At 47.0% G+C, this 15,464-nt stretch overlaps 2 protein-coding genes across 2 annotated transcripts in view; one reads left to right on the top strand and one right to left on the bottom strand.

Moving 5' to 3' along the window:
- Positions 1–5,768, top strand: part of S100PBP (S100P binding protein) — a 36,960-nt gene extending 31,192 nt beyond the window's left edge. The window contains exons 6-7 of the mRNA XM_080920821.1: positions 48–132; positions 2,696–5,768. Coding sequence (XP_080776947.1) covers positions 48–132; positions 2,696–2,837 — 227 coding nt within the window. The 3' untranslated portion in view covers positions 2,838–5,768. The remainder of the gene's footprint in view (positions 1–47; positions 133–2,695) is intronic.
- A 2,986-nt stretch (positions 5,769–8,754) lies between these two features.
- On the bottom strand, positions 8,755–15,464 carry FNDC5 (fibronectin type III domain containing 5). Its single transcript, XM_080922154.1, has 6 exons — positions 15,184–15,464; positions 13,571–13,686; positions 12,826–13,024; positions 12,470–12,559; positions 11,126–11,259; positions 8,755–10,773 (listed from the first exon to the last, which is right to left on the bottom strand). The coding sequence occupies exons 1-6, from the start codon at positions 15,362–15,364 to the stop codon at positions 10,768–10,770; spliced, it is 726 nt and encodes a 241-aa protein (XP_080778280.1). The 5' UTR covers positions 15,365–15,464; the 3' UTR covers positions 8,755–10,767.

Here is a 15,464-nt window from a genome sequence, read left to right as displayed (position 1 = left end):
ACAAAGTACACTCAGCTGCTTACTAAGCACTCATTCCTCTGTCACAGGTACCTTGGGAGAGCTAGATGCTCTGATGGATCAAGTTCATATGCAGAACCCAGACTGGCAGCATCCCTCAGATCTCACCACACGGTAAGTGATCTATAAATTTTCTGGTTCCAAAACTCAGGTTTTTTATTTATTATTGTATGTGTGCATCGTGCATGGGTGGAAGTGCTCATGTGCTATGGTACACATGTGGAGACCAGAGACTAACTTAGTGGGGTCAGTTCTTCACTTTTACATGGGTTTGAGGAGTTGAATTCAGGTTGTCAGTTTTTGTTTTGTTTTTTGTTTTTTTCAAAAATGCTTTTCTCCTGAGCCATCTTGCTGGCCCCAATATCATGTTACCGTCGCCCCTTCCTCCTCCTGTTTTCTTCCCCTTCTTTCTTCAATGTTATAAGGCTGTGCTATATAGGCCAACCTCGGCCTTCTAAGTCTTAGATATTCTATAGTCATGCACTGTCATACACAGCTTCAATATCCAGGGTACTAGGCTGGGCAGGATAGCACACACTTTTAATCACAGCACTTGGGAGGCAAAGATCAGTGGATCTCTGTGAGTTCAAGGCCGTCTGGTTTCCATAGCAAGTTCCAGGCTGGCCAGGATTGCATAGTGAGACTGTCTCAAAAAAATAAAAAGTAAGAAATGTAGAGTATGCGTTTGTCTGTTTTGAGATAGGGTCTCCTTATGTTGCCAGGCTATCTTCAAAATCATGATCTTCTGCTTCCTGGGTGGCAGGGTTACAGGCATGTGCCACCACACCTAAAACTGAACTGAAACCTGGGGATTGGAGCTAGCAAGGTGACTTAGTGGGAAAAGCCAGTTAATGCCAAGGTCATCAACTTGTATTCACCCCCAGAACCCAGATAGAAGGAGAGAATGAACTGCTGCTAGTTCTCTTCTGATTTCTACACATGATCTGTGGCACATGAGCACCTGCACCACACGCATGTGTGCATAATTAATTCATCAGTTAATTAGTTGATTAATTAGTTAAATTTTAAAAATTCTATGTTCTTGATCCAGTACAGTTTTAAGTTCAACTCAGTGACTCAACAACCTTAGGATAGGCATGGTGGCACACACTTTAATTCCAGCACTTGGGGAGCAAAGGCAGGCAGATCTCTGTAAATTTGAGACCACACTGGTCTCTTTCTTTGACATTCCGTATTAGGGCCTTGGGGACTCATAGAGCCTACCTCAGAGTTGAGCATATCTCATCACTTTACCTGGATTGTTTCAAGTCTTCTGGATCTGTCATTGCTCAAGGGTTCAAAGCACAAATTGGGTCCTTTTTTTTTTTTTTTTTTTTTCTTTCTTTCCTCAGTCCCATTGGCTTCCAACCAGCTTCCCATCCTCAGTCCTCTAAGAACGGCTGTGCCCTTTGCCTTGTTCCCAACCTCACCTACTACTATTTCTTACTGGCTTCATCAGAGTCACAGCAGTTAGTTAATCCCAGTACTCTGGAAGTAGAGGCCGGATAATTGCTATAGATTCTAAACTATTTGGGGGGTACATAGCAAATTGTAGGATACATAACAAGATTCTCTCGGTCAATGAAAGAAAGAACAAGCAAAGCAAAACAAGACAACATAAGCAGTTCTCAGATGGTGTAGGGATAGAAATGAAGCTCTGTTGTAAGCTCTAGACTCGATACCCAATACAGGCACAAACCTCAGAAAAGAAGAGGGGCAATGTAATATAATGTGTACTAAATACATTTTGGAGCCAGATAACCCACACCCAAAACGTGACTACAGGTCACACACACACATTCTTTCTCTCTTCTCTCTGTCTCTGTCTGTTTCTTGTCTCTTTCTGTCTGTTGGAGGTACAGGTCTGATGAAGCAGTGAAATACAGATTCTAGTCTAAACACTTCTAGAAGGAGAGATTGATTTTCTCATTTAATCATTTTGTTTTTTTAAGACAGGGCTTTGTGTAGCTCACACTAACCTTGCACTCATGAGGCTGAGGGTACCCTCACATCCCAGTGCTGGTAATAACAGGTATACTCACCATGCCTGGCTCTGAAACATTCTAGGCTGGCTTTTCTTAGAACAAGGCATGTATGGCACATATCATAACAATAACAATACCTATGTAGGAATGAGGTGACATTGAGAGTTGGAAGGAAACAGCATTTATGATGGCTTTCCTATAATTAAAATAGTGTAAAATTTGTAAAATTTCTAAAATTATAACATCAAAATATAATATTAGCCATGCATGGTAACATAAACTTCCAGCACTCAGGAGGCAGAATCAGGTAGATCTCTGAATTTGAGAGCAGCCTGGTCTACATAATGAGTTCCAGAGAAGCCAGGGCTGTACAGAGAGGCCTTGTCTCAAATAAACAGACAACAACAACATACATACATACATAATCTGATTTCTAGAAGTAAAAATGTCTTTTTGGGTTTTCAAGACAGGGTCTCTCTGTATAGCCTTGGCTGTCCTGGAACTCACTTGCTCTGTAAACCAGGCTGGCCCTGAATTCACAAAGATCAGCCTGCCTCTGCCTCCCACCTTGTGTGCCACCACTGCTTGTCTGAAATAAGCATATCTTTAAAAGCAGTTGTGCTAGCTGTTTTGTGTACAAATGACCATTCTGGCTGAAATCCCTCCTGTTTGTATTCTCCTTCTCTCAATAGAAATTATGCCCGGTTCCGACAGAGACCTCTGCAGAGATACAGTCTGAGTCAGTGGGTTGACAGAAACAAGCGAAGCCACCATCGTTTCCAGCGTCTCCCAGACTTCTCGTACAGTCCATATGTTTCATCCCATCAACAGTGACAGTTCCCACCCAGGGTCCAGTCAATAGCAGCATCCTATTTTCCTTTGCTATTTTTGTTTGTATATTTTGAGTTTTATTTTTCACAAGATTTTTATTTAAAGAATTTGTCACCTTTTGGAAATGCCCATTACTGTCTTGAATTTTTGTTAGTTCTTTTTAAATGAGGACCTCCTCCCTGCCCCTGGTTTGTGTGTCTGTCTGTTGTATATGTTTCGACAATGTTAAGTAGTGTTTTTCTGTTTGTTCTTTGTTGTTGTTGTTTTTAAATTTAAAATGAAGGTAATTCCCTTCTGAAGGCCTGTATTAAGTCAGAACAGCTGTAGGCACAGGCAGAGTCAGCTTGTGCTACCCAAAAGAAATACCTTTCAGTCTACTGTAAGGAAGAGGTTGTTTTGCAGGCTAAGAGCCGGTGTTAGTATTGTTGACTTGTGAATAGATAGAAGTCACTTTTAACAACTCCTCTTTTTAAATCTGAGTTTCTTGATTACTTGTCAGTATTTTTTAATGTTGCCAATTCAGTACATTTGAAATAGGATAGGGAAATAGAAAAGTCCTGTTGAAAGGATAGATTAAAACTGTAAATCTTCTCCTTTCTGTACCTATTAGCTGCCTTTAAAAATTATTATTGGCTTTTTTTCACTATGTTAAATACATTTTGTTCATGTTTGAAATTTAACTGACAGAAGACAGCTAATTAATCCTTGTTGAATACTCTGTGATCTTGTGACTGGTTGGTTTCTCTGCCCCTTTTAAGGTATTTTTTTCCTTTTCCCACTCCCAGTGACTATTCTGATCCTGGAGCTTCACAGGAAGTGTTCCTATATCCTGTTAGCTTAGACATGCCTTTCAGAGTGCCCTCTGTTTGCTGAAGAAATACCACCAGAATCTTGACTTGTTAGACCAGCACAATTGTCTAGGAATCTTCCATTTCTTCTGCAGAACCCCAAGTTTCTGTGTTGCTGCTATTCAAGGAACCTTCATCCTATGAAATCCTGCGGAGAGTCAGGCTTGCCTCTCTCTCCTGTTGGTTACCGGTACTCTTACACCCTGGATGTTAGCATCATGGCATTTGGTCCATTGTTTCACATTGTTTCACTGGAGCATCTGGGGAAAGAATGATGGAGCTCCTGCATTACAGCCTCACCTGCTCTTGAGTAAGGTGTGATGTTCTAACCAAAGCTGATAGGCTCTGTGTACTGTCTTAATGGATGTCTTAGAAGATCTGTATTTCTTACAGGCAGCTCTATACATCATTTTGAGAGGTTTACAATATGACATTCCTGCTGCTATAGTCACTCTGAAGGTAATTCATAGTTGCCTAGCCTCTGTCTGCTTTTCTTGCTTCAGTCTCATTTTATGTGGCTAACCCACCCTAAGTAGTCTACTCTGCTCCAGAAAAGTGATCTTTTTGTTCTGTTTTGTGTTTGTTTTTCAAGACAGGGTTTTGTTTTTGTTTTTTTTTTAAATACTCCTGACTGTCCTGGAACTCGCTCTATAGACCGGGCTGGCCTTAAGTTACAGAGATCTGCCTGCCTTGCCTTCTGACTGCTGGGATTAAAGGCCTGAATTACCACTGTTCAGCTAAATAAGTGACTGTGGTTAGAAAGATCTTGATTTTGTTTGTTTTTGTTTTGTTTTGTTTTCAAGCCTTTAGTAGGTTTGGATAAATGAGCCCAAGTGTTTGTTGGTTTTATCCAGTCAAGGATTTTTCTTCCTTTTTTTGTGGCAGGGTCTCCTGTAAAGCCTAGCCTTCAACACACTATTTAGTCCAAGATGGTCTTGCACTTCTGATTTTTTGGCCCCAGCTCTCAAGTACTAGGATTGAAGGTGAGCACCATCATACCCAGAAAGAATTCTCTCTCCCTCCAGCCCCCACCCCAAGATGTGGTGTAGCCTTCCTGACTCAGTAGACCAGGCTGGCCTCGGAGCTCACAGAGTTCGCCTGCCTCTACCTTCTTAGTGCTGGGATTAAAGGTGTGCATGCCCTGTTTTTGACTTCTTTCCCCAGAAAGAATTTTTTATTCCCTAGTAATTTGGTTTAGATTCTGGAACTAGACTTTGAAAGGCAATAGTCTAATTGCCTCTCTTGGTGGGCACAGTTGTAGACCTCAGTGGTCACTTATCCAAGATGCTATAAACTAGCCTGATAGAATGAGATGCCAAACAATCTACTTTTGGGACCATAACAATGTTCACATAAAATATAGCTGGGGTAGCCATCATGGTAGCTGAATAGTTCCCTTGGGGAACCCAGAGAGTGAAGGGACAGCATTTTGCGTAGGCAAAAATCTGAGATGTTCCTGCTCTCCTGGTACCGGGAGGAATTAAGACGGAATGTATAATGGGAGCATTGCCTTTGCCAAATGAGATGAGTGACAGGTTAACTTGAAAATGTGACAATCACATTTCCTGTAGCTCAGATAATTCTGTTTTTCCAAAGTGTTAGCAGCCTAATTAAATCTGGTGGACTGGGGGAGGAGAGTGCTGTTCTGTGGTGGTTAACATGGTATTCTTTAAGGAGAAAAAAAGCCAAAGAAAACTTATCTGGCATGTTAGCCTTTAAGGTGGTAACGGGCAGAACCTGGGGTTTAATCTCTTCAGAGCTGCATATCTCTCACGTTTGAGATTGGCCTCTAAGTCTTGTGTTGCAGATTAAATTGTTGCTGTATTTTTAAAATTGAATAAGGGTTATATGCATTTAACTGTGTACCTGTCTTTTATCATCCATGAGGACATTCTTACCATAGGGGTCTTGACAAAGCAAAGTAAAAATGTGTTGTTTTGTGAATAGTTCACTTGTAAGTGAGGAGCCTAAACAACAAATAGTTCTGCATCTAATCTGGGCTCCAATTTACTTGCACTGTTGTCAGGGTCAATTATGAAACTGAAGTTTGGTGCCTCCTTTTTATCATGTTTGCCCCCTTGTAGCAGTTGTGTTTAATGTCATTAAAAAGAAATAAAAGTTTTCGTCAGTAGCATATGTACTGTGGCCGTCTGTTTCGGGCTTTGGAGGAGTACTCTTTGCCTTCCTCTGCGTAGGTCGTTCAGTAGGATATTGGAGGGCGGCGGCATTTAGTAGAATATGGTTCTAGGAAGGAGAAAGTGCTTGCTCCCTGTTCTTCTGAGGGTAAATTACAGTGCTGAGGAAGGCGTTCCAGCAGTTAAGAAATGTTGGAATTGATTGGAATTTGCAGCTACATATGGTGCATGTCAGGAGCCTGACACTGGGAGAGCCTGAAATATCCCTGTGCTGCTGTTTTTGCAGAGGGGGGAGACCAGGCAGCCGACAGCAGGCAGGCAGTGCCTTGCATTCCTTCCCATGGGGTCCTGGTTGGCCACTGGGTCTGTTTAGGAAACCATGCTGTTCCAAAGCATTCACCCTTTGGAAATAGGGGAAACTAGAATCAGTAATTTAAAATTGGTGGTTGTTCTTAACCCAACTTCTCCAGAAATTGTTGCTCCAAGAACAAGTGTCTGGTGTGAAGATTAGATGAATGTGGGTAGATGCTGGAGGGAAAGCATTCTTTAGATCCCTTTTATGGACCTAAGCTTCCTCGGAGCAAGGATACAAGGACAGCAATAATAGACTATCCACCTACATTAGCCAGTGCTCTTATCCTAGCTCCTGCTGAGGAAATAGCTAGCAACATACTTGGGAAGGCTCTCTGGCCTGCTGCTCTTTACATTTTGGGGGTATTTTGAGACAGGATCTCACTATGAAACCCAGACTGGCTTCAAACTTAAGGTCCTGCCTCTATCTCCTAAAAGGAAGGAAATTACTGGCAAGTTTTACCATGTCCAGTTTTGTCTGGTGTGTGTGTGTGTGTGTGTTCTAACTCTAGACAAAAGCCTGTGTGGAAATGTGGTAAGCACTTAGCCCTTTGTATGCTTGTCTCAGTGTGTGATGTTCTTAGCTTGTATTGTTCCTATAAAGTGCAGAGGACATTTTGGTACTTATTGCCTGTTTATTGGTGTTGGTTTTTACCATATATATCAAAGGTTTCAGAGACCAGGAAGAGTTCTCTAAAATGATGGTGTCTCATTCATCTTGTTAGAGAGAAGTGGGTAGGAAAAAAACAAGAAGAAATGGAGCAAGCTCACTCTCTAAAAAAGCCTATCTTAAGCTTTTATAAGATGAGAAACTAAATGTCCTTCTTTATTCTACAAATAATAAGGTTTGGGTGAGGTGGATGTGTGTGTGTATGAGAGAGAGAGAGAGAGTGTGTGTGTGTGTGTGTGTGTGTGTGTGTGTGTGCGCACTGGGGTGGGGGGCACCTGTCGGATAAATATTTCCATTTGTCACAGAGGCAACTGGCTGGTGCTAGAATTCCTTAATGCATAAGCACCTGCCTTGTCATTCCAACCCATTTATTCCTCCATAACAGCTGAAACATGTCGTAGATGGAAAATCTGGCCTTCCCTAGCACTCAGCCAGAAACAGGAATATGATCTTTGAGATAACCTTTAAAAGCAGTCCAGTGATAATCCTAAAATGTACCACCAGGCTACTATCTGTACAGACATGTCCTTAACTTAGCTTCAGGTTGTATTTTCAGGTTCGGTTTTTTTTTGTTTTTAAATCTGTGGGCTGGCCCTGGGAGTGGTCAGAATCCCGTTTATAGAAGCAGTACTTCAAACAAAATTCACTAAGTAAATAAAGTATGTATCTGAAACCTCATGTAGATGATCTGGTGAAATGTTTGTCTGTAAAGGGCCAAACTTGATTTCAGAAGATTGTACTGAGGGAAGGAAAAAGAATTCATGTTTCAAATGCCCAGCAGCCCCACCTCCTCTGCGTCCACTCAGGCTCTTAGGACTGACTTCAGTTATCCTAGGTGGGTCAGCTCTGGAAATCTGCATCTAGTATTGGTAGAAAGGCCTACTATATCCTCAGAGAAGTGACTGCCCAAGGTGTCAGGCTCTTCCTACAAGTCTGCTGTGGTCTTGGTCTCAGTACCTGTACCTTTCCCAAATTGCAAAAAATATCTTTGGAGTCACATGAGAGGAATGGAGGGACCACTTCTTAAATGAGAACCTCAGAGTCTGACTGCAAGTAACAGTTGATTCCAGCAGAGTGCCGTCCTTACTTCAGGAGAAAGGAACCTTTAAGCTAAAAAAGTTTGCTCCCTTCAGATCCATTATAGTGTACCAGGCGTGGAGGGACTGGGAACCTTGCCCTATAACTAGCAGACTCTCCAAACAACACTACCTCTACCTTTCTTAGTTGAAAGCAGATGGGCAGAGGAAGCCTAGGAAGCACCTCTCTGAGGTCTGGTTTGGAGTTCTGTCTGTTCAACAAAGGCTTCTGAGGCCTTCCTCCCTCTGCTTTCAGAACCTGTGCATCTGACATTCTCTCCCCTGACTGGACAGAAATGTTTGAGATGCCCCATTTACTGGTCTGCTCATTGGCTAATGACATCATTACTCTGCCTGCCTTTCAGCCTGCTGTTGGAATCTTAATGATGTTCCTTTAACAGCCCAGCCAAGCAGAGTGGATACTGAATGGTTTCTACAGAAAGCTGCCTTTGCAGTTCTTCACTCCTTTCTTACCCCCACCCCAGATAAGAACCACAGCCCTCTGGCAGGAATAAGCACCCAGCCCTATCCAGAGAGGAAAACCCTTTGTTTTAAGAAACTGAGCAGATGCTTTCATACCTATGTGGTGAGGCAGTCCAAGCTGAGCTTAGAGAGGAGCCTCAGAAAGACGATGGTAGAGCAGCTATTTTCTTCTCTTACACGTGCACCCCCATCTGTTCGAGAATTCCCTTCCAACTCCAGCTTGGCTGGCAGGCATGTCCCTAAGAAACTGCAGGCCAAAATGGAAGAGAACTGATTCCCTCCTCCACACATCCTGACTTGCTGCCAATTGCCAGAAAAAGAGGGCAACGTTTGGGCATTTACCAAAAGACAAGGATGTGCCTTTTCATTTGTCTTTATTTTACATTTAAAAAGTGGTTATTGCTCTAACTGGATCGGAGGTAAGGACCTCCCTTAAGGAGCCTTGGCCTTGCAGCCCCATTCAGCAGGGATGAAAGTCACGAGACAATGAGTGGAACCTCATTCCCTCCCAGGAGGAAGCCCTTAGTATTGCTGACATCTGCCCTTACCCGCCTCTCCTGTGCTACCTCAGTTGAGCCAGCAGAGTGGTGGCTGACCCAGCCTTGAGAGCTGTGAGACCCGAATGAAGGGGCAGTCATTGGGTGATGGCTTTCAGCTCTCTGACCTGGGCACCTGTGCTTATCATTCAAGACCACAGATATTCACCAAGCACCTACTATGTGCTGGGAACAGCCTCCCACACTACCTTGGCTACCAACGGAAAATGTAGACTCCACCTTTTCCAATGCAGGCATTTGCCAGCCATGGTGCTTCTGTCCCGAGAAGTCTGCCTCATCAAGCACCTTTTTTTTTAAACCAGGAAGGGGCAGAGGAGAGAAGGGAGGGGAGGGGGGATCTGGGGGGTGAGGGTTAGAACGAGAGAGAGAGAGAGAGAGAGAGAGAGAGAGAGAGAGAGAGAGAGAGAGAGAGAGAGAGAGAGAGAACCCTGGCTAACTTTCAGAGGACTCTGAATGAAATGGCAAGATCCAAAGACCCCCCCAGGCCAACAGTGACAGTGGCTGCTCTCTGCCTGTCCGGTATAAATGGCTTTCCATCAGCTTGCTCAGCAGCCCCCAGGGTGTAGGATGTAGATGTTTTCAGTTATCCAAGCTGCCACTGCTGCCACAGCCGAGGCACTTCCTTTATAAGTGGGCAGTACCTTCCAGATCTCCTTAAAACTCTGCGCTGATGATCTCATCACAGAGATCTATCTTTGTGCAGGATGGTTGCAAGCAGACATCTCAGGCCTTGGCAGAGCCGTCTACATCTGGAGTGCAGCCCTCCAACTGGGTTTTCTAAGAGTCAAACTGGCATCATACACATTTGCAAAGGTGCGCCTCATACCGCAGATGTCCTTACTGGCTGAATCCGGAGAGTGTTTGATGAAGTCAGGACCCTAAAAAGGTGCCTTTGGTCTGACAGACACAGCTCCAGCCAGTCTTGGTACTTGCTCTCTCCCAGAGCTTTGTGCCTTTTCTCAAAGGAGAAGTCAGTCCAGAAGTGAGGCAGGACTCTGTGTCTTGTACTTGTGCCTTCTTCAGAATGGGGTGCAGCCTTAGCTTTGTGGCTTATCTGATTTTTTTGCAGAATTTGGGTTTGTAGTTCAGCTCCCTTAGTCTGTAGTCGGACTAAGGTGGGGAGAAGGAAAAACTGTGGCTATCTGCACTCCCACTGCTTCTACAGCTTTCGCCCTGTGCCCGGGAAGGACACGGGGACCAGTGGAGAAGGAAGCTCATCCCCTTCAGATGGGGTGTCCCTGCTTTGCAGACGTTCGCACAGGGCTTGTTTGGAAGCCAGGAAGGGGACAAACAAGAAAAGTGTCCAGAGCTGGTTGAATGGACTTCTTATAAGGTAGGAACCATGACAGGAGAAAAGGAACAGCAGGGCTGCAGCCTGAAAGCCAGACTCTTGTCCTTCGCAGAAACAAAAAGAATAACCCTGCCTGGAAGTCTTGTCTTTCTTGCCTTTCACACACAGCCTTTGGCCAAGCTGAATGGCCCAGATGTGAGGCCTGTGCCAAGATTCCCTCACACCCAGTCTACCCTCCAGCACCCCTCTGACTGGGTCTCTCATTCTGCAGCTCTGGGTGTAGCCTCAACCACGAACGTTGTTGAGGTGCTTCTGGAGTTGGGGTTAGTTAGAGGCTTCAGGAACTGACATCAGAAAGAGAGAAGCCAAGAGAGAAGATAGTAAGCCCGATGATACAGGAAGATGGAGGTGGGAGGAGATGGCAGAGAGGGCCAGATGTGTGTTGGACAATCATCGTCAGAACAGTGAGGTCCTCTCGAATTCTCTACTTCTGAGCTGCTCAGAGCAAGCACTGAAAAGGTTTCATATCTGTTTTCATAAAAAGAAGTAAAGGTAAAGAGGTAAAACACTGCCCCAGGCACATCCCCCCACTCCTGCTGTCCCACCACACCTGCCAGAAACTGCCTTTCCCATTGGTTGTCTTAAAAAACAAAACAAAACAAACAAAACAAAACAAAAAAAAACCCTGGCCCATGGCACCCTGCAAAAGGCAAGGATCCAAAATCAATTTTCAGTATCCCCTGTGTCACATAGGCAGCAGCCAAGCTTGGCTTTGCCTGGCTGCTGCCATGCCAGGCCCTGAACTGACCCCTTCCAATCTGCAGTCTAGGGACTATAGATGTTAAAGGCACAGGACCACCCACCATGTTGTTACCCTCACCTTGCTGCGGAGGAGACCCCCGCCCTGGTGCTCTGGTGTGCTGGTTTCTGATGCACTCTTGGTTTTCTCCTTGTTGTTGTTGGGCTCGTTGTCCTTGATGATGTCATACTGGCGGCAGAAGAGAGCTATAACACCTAGGAAGTTAGGCAGAAGCAGCCTGAGTTCTGGCCTGTTGTCTCTCCTGTGCCTGCTGCCGTCCCTGAATGGCGACCTCTGTGTTGCTGCTGCAGCCTCCCTCCAGCCTCAGGCTCCTTTCCCCACCTACCTGGTCCTTAGCCATCCCATCAGTGCTGCTGGGCTGGTTCCCCCACAGCATGATCATGCCTATCTGTTACCCTTTCTTTCAGCCTCTGACAGCTACCACAGAAATTATAATTATTATTGAGCGCACACCAGGCCTGTGCTCTGACTGACGTAGCCCATCTCCCTTGGTCCTCACAACTCCAACCTATCATCAGTCTCAGGATACGAAGGGAGCACACTGATGAGACAGTTTAAAACTCAAGGTCACACCAGGATGGGGTTAGGAGGTGCTATGCAGAGCCTGCTTACTGTCTACTATCAACCTAGTAACGTGGGTAGTATTCACATTGCTAACTCCAGTTCAAGGTGTATACCACTATAATATTTTTTCTTGATCCTTGCTGGATAGCTTTCAACTTCCCACCATAGTGGATAAAGCCCCTTAGTTCCTACTTCTCTCTCTAACATCCCAACAGATGTTTTGGGTTAATTCTCTATTTATATTGTTATGATTACATAAACACTGTCTGTCTGTGCAGTCAAATAATGTACCATCCTTAAACTTCCTTTTCACATAACCCTTGCCATCCTACCTTTTCTCAAGTGTTGAGTCCCCCTGGATCATAAACCTACCCAAATTACATAAAGATTAAAGGGGGGATTGTGCTGTGGGTCCACAAGGGCAGGAAGGCCATTCCTGTGAGTGCATGGGAGATTCACATGGTTTCGTCTTGGAGAGTGCTCCAAGTCTGAGGTCAGGCAGTGTCTGCCCCTGAGTTTCCCAAGCTTGAAAACCCTTGGAGGTCCAGTATCCTAGGAGAGGAGGAAACTGGCCAAAAAGTACATAGAGTGTAGCCATGGCTACTCTTCAAGGCTGGACCACTTTCAAGAGGAAAAAGGCAAGTGCCCACAGCATGCAAGATGGTAGTAAGATGCTGTGTTCAGGATGGAGGGGATTAGAGAAGGTGTTAGATTTAGTCCCCAGAGATGCCACAGGCAGGTCTTAGATATTTCCAGGGCCCTTGGTGACAGTTGGGTTGGTTAAGGTTCTTGGTTGATTCCTCACGGGTCAGTAGAGAAGGACCTGGAGGCTTGACTCACCTGCCCACATGAAGAGGACCACGACAATGATCAGCACCTCACCCGTTCGCAGCTGCTGGTTCCTCCCCATCTCCTCCATGGTCACCTCATCTGCGGGGAGAGATAAGCTAGTCCTGGGCTCCTTTCCTCCCTAAGTACCAACACGCCCAACATAAAGAGATCCAGGAATAGGGTGAAGGCTGTTTGGGGAGGCAACATTTGGACTCAATCCAAAGGAAAAAGTGCATGCCAGTTTCTTCTGGGGGCCCAAAGCAAATCTTCTCCATCTCTCGAGTTGCTTGTCTTTCCTCCTGCTCTGCCCCACATCCCTCAGCTAACTTACCCTCACCCTAGAACTCTAGCATGCCCCGGCTTGCCTTTGTTCTTCGAGGCCATCTTTTCAGCCTCCCGTGGGGTCTTGAAGAGCACAGGCTCACTGGCTGGGCTCTGGCCCTGAATGGAGATGGCTTGCACATGGACAATGTACTCTGTGTCCTCCTCCAGGTCCCAGAGAGCGCAGGATCGGGTGGTGGTGTTCACCTCCTGAATGAAGCGGAGCATCCGCACATCCTTCTTCTAAAGAGGGGAGGGCTTGGTATGTTAGCACGCAGCCACTTCTGCCCACCTCGACAGTGACAAGTCCTCTCCCTGCCTATAACCATCACATCACCACATCCTTATTTGCACAGGATAGCTAAGGAGATCAGAGAGATCAGACTCAGAGAGATCAGAATGTTGCCCTGGGTCTCTCATCTCCTGAAGATGCCAGTATGTCTTAAAGCCCTGCGTATTTGAGGTCAGACCCATGCTCTGAATTGTCATGTCCCAGCCAAGACCTTCTGTGACCCCAATTCTAAGCTAATTCTAATGTGCAACTTGTCACCATCTTTTTTGCCCCGTGTCTCTTTTCCTTTTCTGATTCTCTACCATCATCCCCATCCCAGACACTATCTTCTTTCAGTTTTTTTCTTTCTTTTTTAAGATAGGGTCTTGCTGTGTTGCCTGGCTAACCTTGAACTTGAAGTCCTGCCGCCTCCCAAGTTCTGGGATTACAGCATGGAATGCCATATGTGCCCAGTTTCCGATCACCATCTTGATATGCCCTCTCCCCTCAAGGGTTACCTGCTGAGAGATGGCAAAGCCGATGACAACCTCATCCTCCAGGACATCCCAGCTGACCACTGCCGAGTTGGCTTTGAGGTGCCTGACAGTTACGTTCACGGGGGCCGAGGGGCTGTCTGCAGGGCAAGGAGACACCTGAGCCTCAGCAGGCCTTGCCTCGGAACGAGAAAGCTGGGGGAGGCTATGTGGAGAGGGAAAAGGATCCAAGGCTTCAGCTGGGCCACATGGTTCTCAGTTCCTCGGCAGCTGAGAAGCCCCAGGCTCCTTGTGACTAGCATAGAAACTCCTGCTAGCTATAGACTGACCAAACCAAGGGCCCTAAAATAAAATTGATGGGCCTGGGTTTGAACCAGGGCAAGAGCTAGTGGCTAGGTGGTTAGGCATGGAGGAAAGAATAGCTGAATGAAGTTGCAGAAGCAGATTAGTCTGATAAAAAAAAGCAGTCACAAGGACTCCTAGTCCATTGCTCTTTCTATAACCTCACGCTGTCAACCGAGTGACCTTGGGGGACGGAGGCAGACCCCGAGATGAAGAGCCAGGAGGAGCTGAGTCCTGGCATGGGAATAAGGGGCAACCTCACATGGTGAGCTGGGCAGAGGGCACCTAAGGGAAAGGGTCTATTGGAGCCTCCCCACACTCTGTGGGTCCTCACTTGCTAGAGATGGAGGAAGTTAGAGAAGAGGGGGCACTCAGAACAAGGCCCCTTGGTGGAGAGACACCGAGACAGTTCAAGGCTGTCTGAAGGAAGATGAATGGGGGAAATGTCAGAGATAAGTAGGGGAGCAGCAGGGGGAGGGGAAAGCAAGGCAAGAAGGACCTTCCAGGAGAGGGGAGTCACACGGGGCTCTGTCTCTCAAGAGGGCAGGTGCTGCTATGATTAGAAGCCCTGGCCCTGAGCAGTAACGCCATACACCATAGCCTCAGATGAGCGGACTCAAGGTCCCAGGATTATACCAGACATTCGGATGGCAAGGGACCGAAGGACACAGACAGGTGGCTGAGGTCACAGAACCAGAGAACAGACAAGTGGAGCATCAGAGACAGACAAGGAAACAGAAGCAGGGCGAGAGAGAGCAAAGCAGCAGCCGCCAGGAGGGACAGGATTGGGGTGATCTGGGGACGCAGGGCCCCATGGGGTGGACCAGACACTGACTGCAGCAGGGTTAGCGCCCCCCCCCACACCCTTCAACCTCAGGTTCCAGTTCTCTTCATAGTCGCTCCTGCACAGAGGTGAAGCAGCCTGTGGGTCTCTGAGAGAGAGATCTTTGGGAATACAGAGGGAGGCCCAAGGTGGGGCACTAGTGTCCCCAGCTGCTCTCAGGGCCAGAAAAGGTGGCTGAGGCCAAGACTCAGGGTTAGGGGCTGGCCTGAAGGGATCAGGAGACACAAGAGCTTTAGAAACTCAGGGCTGAGGTGACTAGAAGAGGTTTAGAAGCTGAAGGACGGGTCTAGGGGTCAAGAAGGTTCGGAAGCGCTAGGGTCAGGTTAGGAGAGTAGGGACCAGGTGACACAGGAGGTCCTTAGGGAGCAGGCAGGGAATCGAGGACTGCCCAGTGGCAGCGTGGGAGAGGAAGCTGCCCCCTTTCCCTGTCCCCGGCCCCGGGCCCCCTTACCCGCCTGCACCAGCGCGAAGCAGACGCAGCCCAGCCACAGGCGGAGCGCGGCGCGGGGCGGCCAGGCGCACGGCCCTGGGGGCATGGCGGCCGCTCTTGTGCCCGGTGACCGCTCGCACTCTCGCTCCAGCCTGCGGCCCTCCTGGCCCGGCCGCCCCGCGCCGCCCCGCGCCGCCTGCATATCGGCTCCGCGGACAGCGACTCCCGCGCGGCGGCGGCAGCGGTGGTGGCGGTGGTGGTGGCGGCGGCGGCAGCGGCCGCGTCCACGTCGGGCGCCTAGG

This window comes from Micromys minutus (assembly GCF_963924665.1).
Source record: "Micromys minutus genome assembly, chromosome: 9".
NCBI lineage: Eukaryota > Metazoa > Chordata > Mammalia > Rodentia > Muridae > Micromys > Micromys minutus.
Note: the sequence above shows the minus strand (reverse complement) of the source record. Positions and strands in the feature narration are given on the sequence as shown.